Source organism: Balearica regulorum, chromosome 3, assembly GCF_011004875.1.
Source record: "Balearica regulorum gibbericeps isolate bBalReg1 chromosome 3, bBalReg1.pri, whole genome shotgun sequence".
NCBI classification, from domain to species: Eukaryota; Metazoa; Chordata; class Aves; order Gruiformes; family Gruidae; genus Balearica; species Balearica regulorum.
In genome coordinates, this window is record NC_046186.1 from 83,425,356 (window position 1) to 83,443,847 (window position 18,492).

Here is an 18,492-nt window from a genome sequence, read left to right on the forward strand (position 1 = left end):
ATAGTTCCTAGCCTTATTTCTCTTGGGCACGCATCTAATTGAACACAACAGCTGAAAGTGTAACTATTGTTTGGTCTCAATCTTGGATAATAAGAGAAAGTTCTCAGAACTCCTTACCTATGTTCTGTAACAGCAGGCACGCAGTTACAGAGATGTTACACAACCCATTTTCCTGATAAAACTAGTGGCTGCTTAAAAACCAGGAAGCCAGGCAAAGTACTGGGTTTTTATATACTTTCTCTAAGCTGTTTTCCAAATGAAACTCAACAAAGCGAACGTTCAAAGGCTGCCATCACTGAATTAGAAAAAGCCTTCCCGGCAGTCATCTTCTCTAAGGAAGATTGTTCTTAGAGGCCTGCAGAAAGCCAGCAGTACTATCTGCACGGTCTGTCCACGCTGACTCCCATCCCCAAGCAGTGTGACATAGCCAGCTTTAACACGCTGCCACACCATGCGGTGCTATGGACCCCGTTACGCTGCTGTATCAGGCAGTGAGAAATACGCTGCTTTTCCTGTTCAGAAACAGGTTGCTATTACACTCCTCTTACCTTACAAGTACTTCATGCGCTCGCTACTAAGTGGCGTAACTGTCAACGTAGCAGGTTCTCCCCCTTTTTGCAAACAGGTTCAAGTGTGGCTGTGAATTCAGTCATGAGCACAAGCAGCTAAAAGCTTCAGCGAGCTACTAAGAATTGTCACCTCAGACAACAGCCCCGTAAGGGAGGCATTACAGTTGAGTGGCAGATCTGTTATCAGACTCTACGCATTCACGACTGAAGCTGACATGTTAGAAGCACCAAGTAGATCAAAGTCACATCTCATACCTGAATTCACTTTAGACTCAGTATTTTCCACTCTAGCAAGTGACAGCTGGAAGGTTGCAACCCCCATCCATTCTGAGGGGCACCTGCTTTGCTAATCATTTCATACTTCTGTAGTGATTTCAGCGTTGTTCACGACATCTCACACTTGTCTTACCTGAAGACTGTGACTGTTAGAGAATTTACACTTGAAGATGTCACCCCGACATAATGTTCTCCACAGACATATAGAAAAGATGACGTTTTGTCCAACTTTTTTCTCCCAGCACAACTTGTCGCTTCCTTTTGTTAGTAACCTAATAAAATTACTTGATACCTTAACACACCATTTCTACAGCAAGACTCAGCAAAACTAATTTTTCAGTCTGCAGAATAAAGCATTATCAATCCTCATAAGTTCATTCAATGGCTATTCTAAGGCCAGCCTAGAAATAGGTTACACTCAACAGTGTATCTTATGCCCCAGGAAAATGGGAGGTTCATACTACAAATGAAACATCTTCATGGAAAACTTCAAGTATCTGAAGTTTCTTTTTGGCTTAATTAAGGTCAAGAAAAGGTGCCATTCTGAACTTCCATTGCTTTCCGTAGCAGGGCAGATGAGCCAGCATCTCATCTAAACTGCCTTCTCATTTACAGCATTCACGTTAGATTTAGTCTTCCTCAGAAACAGCTCGATACATTCTACCCCATCCTAAATTTGGTCATTTGCAGACATGATCGGCGATCTGTCAAAGACACCTCTTGTGCCTGAGGGTGACTAATCTTTTGATTGCAGTTTAAAAAGAACAGAATAGCAGTAACTTAAGTACGGTCTCCCCAAGATGAGCCAAAGTTCTGAAGTAGGCTATCTTGATCATTTGGTTTTCCAGCCTGCAGCCCTGAAGTGCTCTAGATTAGCTAGATATGCTTTTTAAATAGTGATTTAAAATTCACGAACAAAACCACCACACAATATGAAGTGGCATCAGAAAAGGGCTATTAACTGAAAGTACTGCTCAATCCAAAGCATTCCCTTCCCAGTTTCACAGAGATCTCATCCCTGGTTTCTGCCAGAGAAAGCTGATCATTTCAGCATTCACAAGAACTCTGATAAGTTTCTCTAAGAATAGAGGAATTAAGTATTAGCAGATAAGGAACACTAGACAAACAAGAAACTTGTCTGATCTAGAGAGCTTAATAAGGTCTAGGTTGCAAAGTCTGATTTCTCAGACACATCATCAGAGGAGCAGAAGGACGGGAGACCATCAATAAAGTCACCTCAAGGGCCAGATACATTAACCTTCTCCTCAGAAGGTTAAGGTCTCCACACACCAGAACCAGCTGTCAGAGAAGCCTAACAGCATTTCATTTGCACTTTCACCAATGCTCAAGTCTAAATATGCAAGATGTCACTGAACTGAAAGGTAGGAGAGCTTGGAACGATCCCCCAAAACCACTCAGAAGACTCTTGTAGAAGACTCCTGCACACTCAGTGGTTGCCCACAAAGCTGAACACATAACCAGAAAACTCTGGCCAAGCAGCAGGCCTATGGTAGGCAGCAACACAAAGGTAGGGACACCTACCATTGCATGGGTAGGGACACCAGGGAGAAGGAGGGCAATCTCTTTGGTATCACATCCTCAGCTCTCACAGGCCAGAACATACCCCAGAAGAGGTTTCCCTACATCAGCTGGAACAGCAGCCCAGGCAGCTTATACATAGTGCTATTTTTCCTTTTGCAAGTTGGTTTCCATCTTGTCATCAAGATCCTGACCTTTCAGATTGCTAGAATGAACCTATCTTACCTTCACTGTTAGCCTTGCCTTGTGGTAAAGGCAGTCCCAAAAAATTTAACAGGCAGCAGGTGATCAGGTTTTTTGTACAGGCTAAAGAACACATGCCCACCACTCAGATCTTCGAGATCATCACAAGATAGCCAGCTATTCCCCACACTTGGGCACACACACTTTCACACACCTTATTAAATCGCCTTACAAGTAAGCAACAGTCAGTACCACATTGGTGAAGCAAGACACCTTTAGCAGCAAAGGTCAGCTTTTCTTCAGTAAGCAGATAGCAACAGGAAGACCCGTCATGCCATTGTGCTATACCAAACATTACAGCAGCGCAGCATTTGTGCTATATTGCATGTTATACCAGTGTAGCAATGCATTCCATGGATGGAAGGGAAGAGATGGGCTCTTATGATCTTCCTAGTTACTCACAAGTGTAATGCAGGCTGGGGAACTTTGCTCAAGAATTCATGAATCAGATTTACCATTTCAGACAGCAGCAAAATGAGTAGCAATGCCTGTCACTCACAGACTTCCAAATAAAGTGCAGACTATAAAGGCAATTTCATTTCTTCTGTTACTCCATTTCCTCAAACCCACCAGAAAAATCACAGTGGCTTTAAAAAAAGGAACATTTACAATTCTAATATGCACTTGCCTTTTAACTTTACTGTGCTGCTGGAATACTTTTATTTACTTAAGTACCATGACAAAGACATATACAACACATTCTAAAACTAGGTAATATATTCAGCAAGTTTGACTCATTGTAAAGGCACACGCTGGAAAGCTGTTGTAAGGGATTGATTTCTGTATTCTGAGATTCAAAGTTCTACACATACAAGAGTCCTGCCTTGTATAGTTAGTTTCCATAGGCAGAGGAGGGGAACCCACAAGAAAACAGACGCAGCAAACCGTTCACTAAAGACATGGTATCTCTTAAAGACAAGTTTAAAAAAAAAAAAAAAAAAAAAAACCAAAAAAAAAAACAAAAAACAAACCAACTCACTTTCCCCACCAAATGTTTGGCCTGTCCAATTTTTTCTGCATTATCCTGTTAAAAACAGCCTCCAAATCAATGTAACAGTCATCATCTGTCTTCAGCAACAAATCAAAACTCGTTGATTCAACTGTCCTGTAGCCAAAAAGAAAAGTGATGAGATGCTGAGCTGCAGCCCACAAACCACAGTTACACAACAGAACACTCCACAAGGGTTTTTTGGGAAGCAAAGGGGGAAGAAAGAAGGGAGGAATGTCTTTCCTACCCTTGACTTTTAAATGTTTTCCCTATTGACCACAGCTGACTGCTTGTCCTACAGAAAAGAGATGCAGCTGCACCCTATGATGGTCTTTCTTACACTATGGATTTGTGTATGAGCTGAATAAAACAAACTTGAAGTTTTGTTCTCCAGGACAGATGGTGGATTTACTAATGAATCCATCTTAAACAGTATTGACCTCAGAAGGGTATGAATCCCTGTTGATGATGGCAGCACAGCTGTTAAAAGCCAGCGGCTACATGTCAGTAGCCTACTCTTCAGGATGAAACGGTCAGTTGAAGGACAATACAACTGTAGAAGGTTGTAAGAAACATCTGTGTAAACAACTTGGTACTTACTCTTCCTCAGTAAAGCACCCTTCAAATATGAAAAAAGTAATCTTTAACTGTCTGAAATAGCTGAATATCTGTCACTTGTAAAATAACCAAAGAAGCTTAAGATTCTAGGGATTATTCCTTGGTTGATTAACAGACATTGTATTTAAGGGTAATTTCTCGTAATGAGAAAGGCATTTTCCTCAAGCCTTTTATTACTAAATCTTGAAAAATTTGCTAACCTGTAAGAAATGATCGCAAAGATCTAAGTCTTGACATTTAAACTCCCTTTTTAAAACTGAAAGGATGGTTCAGTTTTTCAGTTACATTCATAACCATGAAATCTGTTAAATAAGTGCATAATCTTGCAAGCAACTGAAACTATCAGCTATATTTCTTACTCCACAGCAACACCAATTCATTGAAACAGTTGTCTCAGAGTAATGGGAAGAATTAGAGGCAATAACTTATTAGATTCACTACAGACAATGTAATACGCTACGAAAATTCTTCCTCTCAACCTTCCGTCCTCCCTGTACACAAGCTTTCTATCCTTCCCCTCTCCTCAGCCCTGGTGAGGCCACATCTGGAGTACAGTGTGCAGTCTTAGGCTCCTCAGGACAAATGTGACACAGACGTACTGGATGGAGACAGTCCAGTGAAGGGCCACCAAGGTGACTGAGGAACTGGAGCATCTTTCCTATGAGGAAAGGCTGAGAGAGCTGGGACTGTTGAGCCTGGAGAAGAGAAGGCTCATGGGGGAGCTCAGCAATGTATATAAATACCTGAAGGGATGGTGTAAAGAGATGGAGCCAGGGTCTTTTCAGTGGTGCCCATTGACAGGACAAGAGTCAATGGCCACAAACTGAAACACTAAGTTTACAAGCTGGCCAAATGCCATCCTTTAAAAGACTAAAGCTGCTAGTTTTCAGTCAGAAACAAAAGAAATTACAAGGAGACATGAAAATTTTCACACCTGGACTCTAGAGCAGAAGCCTGTCTTGCCAGCTCATGCTTATTTAAGGCACCAAGGGTCAGCATTCAAGAAATACAGATCCTGTTATTTTATTCATTAGATAAACTACATGCCCTCAAAACTGTGAGACAGAAATACAACTTAATGAAATAAATCACATAAGGTAAGTACTTCATGGAATCTATCAGATAACGTAACATGCTGGATCATCTTGCACTACAAACAGCAACATTCCTAAGAGAAAATGCTTTCTTTTCAACTTACCATCGGTAGAAGTTCAGCAGTTTGGCTGGAACATTTCTATAAGTGTCAATAACATCTACAAAAATAATATCATCATAGGTACTGCTTTCTTCCTTCAATAAAGCATCTTCTTTTTCAAGATTTTTTATGTGACTTGTAAACCTTTCTGGGCGAGTATGGAGGCTTTTTAAAAGAGCATCACCTTCTGAAAGAAGCAGCACCCATCATTAAACAAAGATGCATACCTACATATTATTTCACATGTTTCTTTTGGATAATACACAACATACTGACAAAATTAATCTGAAGAAGTGTTCAACTCAATGGGGTTATGAAGATCCTACAATTAATTTAAGAACTTCTATGAAATGTTAAAAGTTGCATAACAATAAAGAAATATATATTCTGCAGTATTCTCTTCAGTAATAAAAGGATTTAACTTTTTAAGGTTCTTTTATATTAAAGAGCTGTCCGGGACTTCACTATTGCTCTTACCAGTAAAAAGGTTACTGTTATATCAATTACTCCTAAGCATATATACCTAGCATTAAATAATAAACCCCAAAACCAACCAAACAAAAAATCCTATGCTCAATGTAATCAAACTGGAATTGCTTTGAGATAGCATAGGTAGTCCCTGCTGAATTTCATCACATAACTGACTGTAGATAAAAGGTAAAAAGATATAGCAAGACTACTGAACTTCTTGGTAAGGAGATACTTTGTGGTACTGAAGAACTTTTTGACAACCGGGAGGGAAGGGCTTTAGCACACCTCAGTTTAGGCTCCTACACAGATGACAAGACAACAGGTCTGACAATTTATATCTGCCAGGCCTAACTACAAAAACACAGGAATAACGCTCTGAAAGGTACGGCTTATGATGGACCAATAAGAACACATCAACACTAGTGCTATGTGGCCAAAATCTTAGACAATGGAAACAATTCCTATGGGGTCTATGAATCTTCTACTGAAATAGGTGTAAACCAGCAAAAACAGAAGCAGAAAAGCAGGCTATGGTAGGCACTCACTATTTGTCAGTAGTTAATATTAAACCTTATGCCACAGTACTTCTATTTCTAAAAGTAGCAGGACTGGAAAAGATGTGAAAATTACCAGGGAAAGATTTCTTGAGGACCACATTGCACAACATTTTATAACTTGGGTTTGGGTAACAAAAAACAAGGACTGAGAGTCTAGATAAAAAATGGTATTTCTGTTAATAAAAAGACAAAGAGATGCAATTCTACTGGAGTGGTTGACAAAGACCAAGCAAAGAAATATCAGAACATTGACATTAAGCCTAAAAAAAAAAATACAGAAATAAATTAATTGTTTCTACTAAAAGAAAACTGAAGTTGATCAAGCTCATAGAGATAGCAGGAATTTTATCTCAGAAATGTAATTTCAAGTTCTTCTTTTATCATAACATCAAATGTGATGCTATGTTTTGCAGACTTACCTTGAATAGTGTAGATAAAACCACCTGCTATTCCCTCCACACCTTCTGTGAGTTCATGTGGCAGTAACCCTTCCCCTGCCTGCTAGAGACAGATTAATGGAAGAAATAAATTAGTTCGTCTCTCATTACCGATGTGGTTTTAAGGTGTGAAGTTTTCTGGCAACTGAGGATGAAATTAGGTTTAGGTACCTGCATAATGAAAGACTAAGACTAAGAATTTTAACTGTAAAGTTTTGTGGCATTTTTTGAAGTTTCACTTAAAACTAACAGCACCACTGAAACTTTTAGAAAACTAGTTTTGAAGTAGCAAAATGTAAAGTTATTCTGGCTAAATTACATGTTTAAGCAAGCAACGTTTTGACAGGAAAAGAGACTGCCAAAAAGCAAAAAACAGACCTAATCTCATCGATTGGGATTTTTAGCACAGGATTTTTGACCTACATTTTGCCTTCTCTGATAAACTGATACTGCTTCACATCTGACAAAGACAGTAGGCAAACTTTACTCCCTTCAAAATAAAAGATGCCACTTACTAAGCATCATTTTTTGCATGCCCTTGTCCTTTTCCCAGGCAAAGCAAACTTTCCCTCTGAGACAACAGGAGAAGCTCAACTGAATTAACGATTTACAGAGAAACACAGGAAAGCAAAATGCTAAATACCCAAGAAAAATAGAAACATGGTAGAAGGAAAGGTGAGGTGACTCACTGTAATGACTCTGAAAACACCCCCTCCATCATTCACCATCACTTTATGAAGGTTTCTTGAAAGAAGGCCCTGAAGATCCTGGCTTTCCCACACAATGGTACCTTCAAAACTCTGATAAGAGAGTTACACTGTTATGCAGGTATTCAAAGACTTCAAAGGATGAAAATCAAACAGGGTTTTTTTTTTATTTTAAAGTAGTCAATTTCATGCAACATACAGTGTGAACGCAAAACATAGGTGTTTTACTTACACTTCAGTAAAAATAAGTTACACATAAAAGAAATACATCTGCAAAACTCAGTAACACGTAATCATGCTTTTAAGACTACTCATGAATCTCTACATTAGGAACATTAAACTTTTAGCAGAAGTCTAGTGTGGAAGACTTTGGCTTTCTAGCATCGTTAAGATGGCATTTAAAGGTGACCTGAAGTGAATTTTTTAAAATCAACTATAAAATCCTACATTACAAAGAGAATACATTAAAACAGATTTGGAAATAAGTGCTGCTTTTTAGTTATCTGCCAAATTCAGAGATCAGAGACTCAATCCTGACATCAGCAAAACTCAAAGGAAAATACAGCCACCTTTATCCTGGCAAAGCTGTCACAAGCTACTGTAGCAGAGTCACAGAACTCTGACCTCACATCTTGGCTAATAGGGAAAGGAAGAGAAAGACAAGTGAATATCTTTAAAATTTTCTGGTTTTAACTGTCAATTTTAAGTTATGTCAGCCCAAGTTTTTTGTGTGTGTGTAAAAATTCTTGCATTTAAAAGCATTTCATCTCAACTTGAAGCTAATCCACCTCAGTCTGACTATTACACATTTTATATAAGACTTTCCTGAAGACCCCTGAGAACACGCAAAGGGACAAGTGGTATGTTGTACAGGTAGGAGTGCTAGTAGTATTACATTTATTTTTTTAAAAAGTAATTTCACCCTTATAACAAGGTAGTATAGAGTCGTTGTAGGGTTATTATATGCCTGACTGCTAGATGAGTGCATTCCTTTTTGGTTCTCCCAATGTCATAGGAAAAAACACTGGTGTGGACCTTGGAACAGAGAAAAAACTTGTTTCAACTATTTGTAGCATCTCTGTTGCTGTAGAAAGTCTGTTTACTTGTACTAACCTGTCAGCCTTTCCCCATTTCAGCTTCCTGATACTCCAAAAACCTTCTCCAGAAACTCTCCAGTTAAGTCTAGATTAGAGTTCAGCTCAATTCCTTGCTTTCCCATAGAAGTAGGTCTTGGCATCTGCAGCAGTCTTGGTATTTAATGATAGCTGTGTATTTCAGAAGTCTCCCATCTATTATTTATAATGCCAGCTTTATAATCTAATAATGGAGCTAGTCAGTGTTTATTCAAGTCTGACTTGCATGCTCAATACCTTCCTCGTTTGTTTAATTACCTGTCAGTTATCAAAACAAATAGACCACTAATAAAACTTTTTTTTTAGTGGCAGGACCTCTGAACACTTTGCACAGTAAAACCCACATGCTCAATTTTTCTATTTGCAGAGGCTGTCATCTCCCATTCCAATGTTTTTTGCTGTAGGGACTGGGCTCTAATCCCACTTCTGTGCCTTGTTTACACACACAACCTTTAGTAAGTTGTTTAGTGAGCCTGAGAGTCCTTTTACTCCTCAGCAAACAGAAACATTAAAATTCTCACTACTGACTATTACTGATACTGACTTCCAACACATACCAAGAATCTTAATCAGTTATTACAAGTGAACCTCAGTGTAAGGTGTTCTAAAGCTGCAAACTATCGTTATTTTCCAGGTTGAGAGACTTGTAAGCAAATTTTCTAATGACTTTAGCCTTCAGCTATTCTTACTCTAAGCTGCTTAATGAAAGCTGAGGCCTGAAAATGCTTAAAGCAAAACATTAGTGGCACACCTGAGACTACATCATCTGGTTTTCCCCATTTAAATTCCAGCCTTGTTGCTGCCAGAGTGCAGTGGCATTTACAGTGAATACCGAACAGGTGTACTGACATAATGCAGCCCTGCCAAACTCCTTTCCTAATGCTAAACAGCGCTGTGCTTTTTGTTTCTCCAACTACTCCCCATCAGTAATACAGAGTATGCATAGTATGGAGTCCCATTTTCACGCGAGCACCCCATGGCTTTTTGTCAAAATAAGTGCATTGCGAAGACTTGGCTATAGGAGCCCCTCTGTGAGTTTTAGTTTTCTGCTAGCAGTTCTGCTCTTCTGCGCTTTCAGTCGTTCCAAAGCTGAATGATCGATTCTGCCTTTGACAATCTGGCCTGCCAGATGCTTATTCTAATGCTGCATTTCCCTTTCTTTCCCCAAGATGAGCAGGAAGAGCAGCACTTCAGCTGGAAGATGAATGAAGCTCTTCAGCAGTCTGTACAATCCATTGCTTCTTGAAGGTGGAAAGGCAGAGAATAGATATTGTCTCAGAAGCCATCTTGTGACAATTAAACAGTTCACTAAATTTACTGCTCTCAAACAAGTAGATAGGAACACGTGGGCGTTCTATCTCCTCTGAATCATCTTGCATGGTTCAGCATCCTAAGTATACAGGAGACTACATGCTGTGCCATAAGCCCTATTAATCTACATTAGAAACATCATGTTATCCTGTAAGCATTCAGCGCATGACACCTATCAGATTAAGGAAGCCCACACAAAGAAATATATGAATACTAATGTCTCCTTTCTAAATGAAATACTTCCCATCTGCCTTTCAGGAAAAATGTAATCATTTATAGCAAAATTACAACTGCCTAGAATTTTAGTATCTCAGCACAAAATCCTACAGGGAAGAGGTTTACACGTTATACTACCAAATTACTGGGTAACCAATACTCTTTTTAAAAAAAGAGTAAAAAACTCTCAATCATTTTGACACCAAATTAGATTGTCAAAACATATGCACAAAATACTGCAAGAGGTCTGCTCACCCAAAAGGTCTCCTGCCAGCATAACAAACTTGCACAGTATTCAGTAAAAAACTGTTTAAGATGATAAACCAATTAATCAGATGCAGATTCCCCTTGAAAGAAGGGGGGGTTCCAAATGTATTCATTCTTATAGAGCCAGGGAAATAAAACCAGGATTAAAATGGCCCCAGATGTCCTCTTCTCCCCCTTCAGTCTTCTCTTGCTCCATTCTTTCATAAACCACCTAATTTCTTACATAGCAAAACAACCCAGACCCAAAGACAACTTATAGAACTAGCAGCAAGGGTCCAGTCATATAGGAGAATATTTAAACAAAGGGAAACAGCCTAAAATGGCAGCTGACACATGTAGTGAGAGATCACTGGTCCACTGGGAACAATTCCTTGTACCTGGGAGGGTCTGCTAAACTGGAATTCTCATTCTGAGTCAATCTGTGTTCACTAAACCTTCACTGTAACAATACCAGGTTTTATTCTGCCTATAGTCCGTGCCTCCTCTGTTTAATCACCTTCCTTCCTAAGCAGCCACAAGTAGGTTCTATAGCCCTATACCAAAACCCTATTCTTGGACTGCAACGAGGGGAGAAAAAAAAAACCACCACAAACCCAAAAAACCACAAAAACCTTTAGACCTTGCCTCACTAGCTTAGCTAATGGTATCTTAGGACAAGCAAGAACACTAACCTTTCATTACTGCCAAAAAAGCAGTCTTCTAAATTTCTGAGGGGCATACACTTTAGGGGGGAAAAAAAAAAAAAGGCAAAACAAAACAAAAACATACTTCAGCCATCAGATGGTGACAGGTTTTAAAAACCCAACTTCTGTGTGCCACATACTCCATCTAGTATATTACAGATAAACCCTACTACAGATCTTCTTGAGGTTTTGATTCTTGTTTCCTTGCATGGTTCAATGAACAAACAATTCCTCACTGCTGCTGCCAGAAAAAGGAATAACCAAAATTTCAGCAGCCCTCAAGTGCTTCTTGATTACAACTATTCAACTAATATTGTCATTGCAAATGTAACACACAATATCTTGCTGTTATGTCCAAGACAGCAGTAGCAGAAACCTCTTTTCCCCAGAAACCTGTGCCATCTTCACCTCCCTATCTTCCGTAACAACGTCTGAAAAAGCAGGAGGTAGAAAGAAGCATTCTATTCTCTGGTAAACTCTCCCACAGAATTGAAGCAGGTACAATTTTCACTCAGAAACTGAAAAGGTTTCTGAAATTGCTACTATTTGCCAATGTAATTTTAAAATCAATTTGTATTTTTCAGGCTTTTGCTTTATAACTACTGGTGATAATGAGGTGGTGAAAAAGAAATTCTGGGTTTCAGCAAATGCCCCTCAACTAGAGGTCTTCAATCGTCCTTTTCTGCCTCAAGCAAAGGTCAGTCTTGTCAGTCAGTCTCTCCAGCTGACTTAAAAGAACTGCAGGCAGTTCCAATACTGCACATACCTCTGGCAAAATGAACTGCTCTACTGGCTTGTACCACAATCTGTTCACTTGCACTCCACAGCTTGGTGGACTAAAGCGAGCACTGAAGAGAGCTTCCTATGAACAACAGAAAAGAAAAAAAAAATTAAAAACCCCCACACATTAAAAGTACTGTGAAATTAAGCAAATCTTGATCATCTCAGTTAGTTATAGTGGAAAGAGGCTTACTGATTGTGTAAAACTTATTACTAAGTTTTATTCTCACAACAGTCTTACAGACTCCACAGAATTCAAGTGCAGGATTGATACGGTGGAAGCAAGCAACAACACAGTAAGAGTAGAAGTTCAGCTACAATCCAACCAACAGAGCACATCATCTGGAAGACTCAGACTCATCTCCCAGTCTACAGATTTTCTATGTTCTGCTTAAATAGCTGACTACTATTAATGGCAACAGAGGATGCTGACCCGTAAAACTGAAGTGCTACTATATTACATAGGCTACCAAACAGCTCTTAGATAATAACAAATGCCATGAAGATAACAATAAACAACATTGCCAGATTCCCAATCTTCAGAAAACAGTCTCCAAGCCCTCCTATGATACTATTTTTTTTTTTTTTCCTTCACTGGCAGTAAAAAGCTAATGCAGATCAAGTTGTTAGGCTCTCAACATTTAGAATTATACCATTTAGCAAACATAAACCTGATTACAGTATACTTTTTTTTTTGGTATTATAAACCCAACTCTTTGGAAGTTCATCATAAAAGCCATACTTCAGTATATTTCCTGTACTTAATTTTAATTATTACCTTAAATATAAAATTCTTTCTACTGTAAACTAGCCTGAAGTCTTGAAATTGGTCTATCAAGTTACTGGTAGAGATAAATGCAATATACCAAATGCAACAATCATGTCTTTCTGCACATGTGTTTCAAATATATTCAACAGTTTATTTTTTATTCCTTAATACCTATCAATACTTCAGAATCTCAAATGTAATCAAAATTGTGTCTTGGAATTAAATATAAGCTTTCTTTCAAAAGGGGATTTAAATTAACTCACAGCACTCTGTGAATTTCATCTTTTCATCTTTTGCATGTGTGTATGTATGTGTATATATATCTGTAAAATAAGAATTTATAATGCAACAGAAGAAAAATATAATTCATATGCTTGTCAGTTAGGTACTTCTAAATCATCACAGCAGTATGTCACTTTAGCTCACTTTCAAAAGATAACTACAACACTCTACCTCATGTTCTGCCTGGTATAGTTTTACAGTGATGTTCCTCTGGAATCCAACCCCATCAGCTTCATAAAATACCCCGAGACTGGTAATGACAATAGGGTAAAGTACACGAAAGTTCACACTGACAATTCTGTCTTCAGATAGTACAGAAGGTACGTCCTCAGGGAGACTGAATGCTTCGATTTCCTGATTCAAAACTGTATGAAGAAGAAAGGACAGAGGTAGTGTGAGAAGACTTCATAGTTCTTGAACTGGATACACACAAAGAACACTAGATACACACAAAGCATTCTGATTGATTAGCATGGATTGCAAGTGGACAAGGATAATCAAACGCAGGAGGAAAAGAAAATACAACTGACTGCAGACTGCAGCAAGGAGAAACTCGAGTGACACAGCAATCTGCTGACTACCAGCAATTGCAAGTCAATGCCTACATACCCACAGAGAAAAGATTAGAAACACAATAAATCCACAGAGTGAAGACAAAAATGCTATTTGATTGCATGAATATCTGTGTATTAGCATATTAAAATAATTATTCATGTATCAAAATGGCATACACCTCCACTTAATTCAGCTGCCTGCTTTTTGGTATTATCTCTTCCCTAAGCCCTGAGGTACCATTTATTTGTGGGAGATTGGTTAAGCAGGGGATATTGCCATTCAAAGAGAAAGTAACAAAAGTTTCATTTTATGGTGAATCAGGGCTTAAGTGCCAAGCAGTCCTTAGTTAACTTGCAATTAAAGTAGAAAAATTAAATAGGAAAAAAAAGGTGATGGGTAAAATTTACCATTTTATTTAGGAATTTTTGTATGGCAGCATTTCATTTTTTCTCCATGGTACGTTTCTTAATTGTTCCCTCTCTAGGGCGGAACCTGAAAAACCTATCGGCCAGACCTGCATAGAATTCACTTTGTTACCAGAGAAGTCCACCTGACACTCAGGACTCTGGTTCCTTACTACTGTCTTCACATACGAGACTGGATTGGAACATTCCAGCTCTCTCCAACTTCATTTTACATGGGGATTGAGTAAAAACATATGTTATATGGGAGAGACTGTCCCCCAATGCAAGGAAAATGCAAATCCATTAGAAGTCAATGGTCTCCCCTTTACACCCCCAAAGATATCTCACTTTCTTGTCTGCACATAACACTTAAAGAAAGGTTATGGAATTGTTAAGACAGCAAGTTTTAGGCTGCATTTATTTTAAAGACTGCCTGTCCCAGATAAGCATCCTAAACTACTCTCATAATGAAAAATGTTTAGTTCTAGTTGAGATCATAGAATTTTTAAAAGTTAATTTCTATACCTGGGTTACTGATGTTCAGAAGTTTGCAGGAGTAGGGGTCTTCTCTGTCCTCCACTGGTACAGCACAACCATGCGCACCTATTATAAACTTCACAAGGACACTAAAATAATTTGGTTTTATTAACACCAGTTCTCTTCCCTCCTCCCTCCACCTTCAATAAACTTATTTCATCACTGGCCTGACTTTCACAGGATTACGATTTTGAACCCCTTAAAAATCAGCAATGAGGGTCTCTATGTAGAGCTACCACATCAATCCCCTCATAGGGGCTCAATTCCAAGCCCACATTAGCCTTTTACATTTCATCAGGAAGACTGGCAACTAGGAATGGGATTCAAGACAGCCAGCACACTAAACAGAAAATTACCTAAGGCAACACTGAAGGATCCTGAAGCCCTGCCTTTCCCTGCCTAGCTTTGTTATTAATTCAAGACTGTGTGAATATTCTGCATTCAAAAGCCAATGAAAAAAAAATTATAAGAAAAAAGGAGGAACGAGGACTTCAGACTATCCCTGTCTCAGCTTCGGGTTGTCTCAGCAAAACAACAGGTTGCTCTTTCCAGCTCCAATCACGGTTGTGCCACAGTCAGGAGACAACAAGCAGTATAAAGACCAAGAAGATCCACCTTAGCCCAGTCTTTCATTTAGCAGTTAAATATCCTCCCGGAACTCCATATAAGCTTTGAAAGGCCACATTTTAGATGACTGAAGTAGCTATGCTGCATCGGAAACTGCACACTGACACCAAATTTGCGAACAGTAAATGGCTTTCAGTGCAAGGCAGGTACCAAAATGTGAGGCCTATCAAGATGACAATGTTTCCAGGAATGAACTGTAGCAGAACTTTCTCAGCAAGAGCAGAGCTCTCTGTAGACTGTCAGGCCTATGCAAGCAATCGGGAAGGGTTCTGCTAGCCACTCACACTGCAGCAGTTTGTATACCTGGTGCAGTGGGAAACAAACTTGAACTTCACAGTTGAGGCTGTTGTAAGAGGTTTTTTCTGGTTCTCTCACCAAATCCGATCCTGCCTGCTTTCAAGTATCCTAGATTACTAAGCATTTCAAGTTGCATACTGTACAAAGCATACATTGCAACAGAAAAAGGGAAAGTCTTATACATCACTAACAAACAGTGGCAACTAATTGCAAAAACAAACAACAGTGAAGAAACAATTACATTTCATTCCTCGTATAAAATATAGTTCCAGCCCAGAGTAAGCAGTAATCTTATATATTACCAAGCAGATTAAAAAAATTTATCAGAGATGCTCACAAATAAAGCAAAAAAAAAAAAAAAGGAAATACTTCCCCAAAAAAGGATTAAATCAAGCTATTGAAGCATTATAGTCCTTCCCTGCCCCCACCCTTACAAAGCCCCAAATTACAAAACACTAGAGATTACCGTTGGCTCAATGCAGGATGTTGTTTCAGGTGCTTGAACCAAGTGCCCCTTATAACACTGCGCAGTTCATGATTGTGTCGAGCTGACAAAACACCTACAATAACATCATAATGTTTCAGCTTCCACTGAGGAAAGAAGGCCAGTGGACCTAGAAGTGTAAAGTGACAAAGATTTTATATGCACATATTACCACAAGCCTGAGTTGCCAGCAATAGTTAAAATGCATCTCAAAAGCAAAAGTACTGGGAACCTGAAACACTAAAAACAAGAAGTAGAATTACTATTGCATTCCTGATTCAGAATCAGGGAAACATTTTCAACATGTCAAAACCTTCACTAGCCATCTAGGAAAACTTTACTGCAATGAACTAAGCAAGTCACAGCAGGAAAACAAAACTAAAACTGTGACTCGCAAAGCAGGAAAGAACATAAGCCTTAGTTTTGACTGATGGCATCTTGCATTCTTTAAATATTTGTCTGCCTGTCTTATGAGTAAACTGCCCCCTGAGAACATGCTCTTTCTGGTTTCTCTTTCCTATCAGCCATCAGAAACCCTATGGGCAAGACGCAAGGTCCTACTGTTTCCTCTGCAAAACTCTGGAGACAGTCTGGGCCTTCTGCTTGCTCATTGATATCTCCTCCAGCATGATTTATCCTAAAGCCTGGGGACTTGTCATCAGTGGTACCAGGCCTTCACTATTAGAATTCACCATTATTCTACCTAGAAAAAAAATATTTAAACAAGGCCTGTCAGATTCAAAAATATGCCCATTTCCCCCCTTCTTTCTAAAGCTGCTGGATCACCCTTTTAATCTAGTATGTCAAGGCCTATTGTTTCTAACCTTTTGAAGTTGAACACCACTCTGTCTTCACGCAGGGAATTACAACCCTACGCAGGGGAATGCTCTGGCTTTATTCATAGCTGGATGTCACCACCAAAACTTGTAATCCATGATTTAGCTTGTGCTGTTTTAATGTAGAGATCACAAAAGCTGCACTTAATTTCAAGCAAGATTATGACCAGATAGAGGCCTGAGAAGCTCTGACTTTGAATCTGCAGTCAGGCAAGAAGCTAAAGTCAATTTGCATAGTTTAATTTATCAGACATTCTAGACTTAAGAGAGATTTATATTTAGCTTTAGCAAAGGACTGCTTTCCTCTCATCTATTTTTTTTCATTAGGTTGCAGATAAAGAAAACAAATGTAAATGTGAGGGCCCTGTAAACTACTGCACAAAGCACAGACAAGATTTTTTTTAAATCTAGTTTTAAACAGACCAAAAATATCTCCAAGTCTGTATTGTGTACTCCCACTAGAAAGAGTTGAATTATAATCCAGATTCCACCTTCTGTACAAGCATGTCTTTTCTCCACTTTGAAACTGAGAAGACAGTGAGCAGTTGTAACAAGACCCACCTAACCTAGGACCTCACAGCACCCTCCACAAGAACTGCTGTGCCAAATCACACCAGACATCCATCTAGCCTTATATTCCTTCTTCAGTGTGCAGTACGCAGCAGAGAGGCCTTGACCTTGTTCTGCACTGAATCAACATAATGAGAATTCAGAACTTAGGGGTTTTTTGCGCTTCAGGGGCTATTGATAATGGCTTGCACCTGACTCCCTAGTCCCAAAGCCAAATAAAACAGTGCTCTGCAATTGATTCTCACAACAGTGCAAAAGCAATGAAAGTACAGAGTGATGTTTCCACAGACAAACCTTTCCAAGTCTATTTCCCACTAAATAGTTTAGTTCTAAGCATGCAAACACTGATTTTCAAGAAAAAGCTTAAGTTCCACAATTATTTAAATGTATCTGTACTGACAACAGCTACAAGCTTATCAATAACTTAAGCTGAATGTTAACCTGTTAAGAAAGTTTACATTAATTTATGCTCAGAATGACTTCAAAATCCAAGCAGCAAGCCACTAGTTCCATTCCTCAGTTTTTCACTAGTGTCAACTGTTACCCTCTAATAACAACCATACACTGAATTGGTGGCAAGGTTCAGGAATGCAATTTGTTTGCTAACAGAGCTAAATACAAACCTACTGACCTATATGACATCTGAAGAAACTTGTAAATCAAACACATTGCTCAATCTGAATACAATTTTAATCTTCCTTTATGCTGCCAAATACCAACTATCCAGAGGCTCTATATGTCTTCAAAGGCCATTACATAGCCAAGATCCACCAGGTTTCCACAACAGCAGAGGTACATAAGACAGCCACACATTTAGAAGACTACAATGTTATAGAATTATGAGATCATAGAGGAATTTGCTTTCTCACATGTCCCTTTTCTTTCCTGGCTCTTCTTCCATCCTTTGATTATTCTTTAAACACCTTCTGCAGCCTTAACCACAAGCCTTTCATTTTAAGTCTCATAGGAGGACTAACACGTTTGTAGACTGCACATGAGGTATTGTTTACACAGATTTGTTTTTTAAGATATCACTTTTAATTAAAAGCAGAACCATTTCATTAAACCAAAATTAGAGAAAAATAAAACTAAGAGCAAAAGTCTATGGGGCGACTTGACTCAGAATAGTTGGCTTAAGTCA

The 18,492-nt window shown here is 38.9% G+C and overlaps 1 protein-coding gene across 3 annotated transcripts in view; it reads right to left on the minus strand.

Moving 5' to 3' along the window:
* The window catches only part of B3GALNT2 (beta-1,3-N-acetylgalactosaminyltransferase 2), a 30,099-nt gene that overhangs the window by 3,738 nt on the left and 7,869 nt on the right, over positions 1-18,492 (minus strand). Inside the window, exons 2-9 of one of the 3 annotated variants that reach the window (XM_075748735.1) lie at positions 15,928-16,021; positions 14,526-14,626; positions 13,213-13,406; positions 11,977-12,072; positions 7,583-7,693; positions 6,876-6,957; positions 5,432-5,615; positions 3,607-3,732 (exon numbers count right to left, since the gene is read on the minus strand). In XM_075748735.1, the coding sequence (XP_075604850.1) occupies positions 3,607-3,732; positions 5,432-5,615; positions 6,876-6,957; positions 7,583-7,693; positions 11,977-12,072; positions 13,213-13,406; positions 14,526-14,626; positions 15,928-16,021 (988 nt within the window). Of the gene's footprint in view, positions 1-3,606; positions 3,733-5,431; positions 5,616-6,875; positions 6,958-7,582; positions 7,694-11,976; positions 12,073-13,212; positions 13,407-14,525; positions 14,627-15,927; positions 16,076-18,492 lie in introns of all 3 variants that reach the window. The other 2 variants (XM_075748734.1, XM_075748733.1) reach the window with 2 other exon arrangements.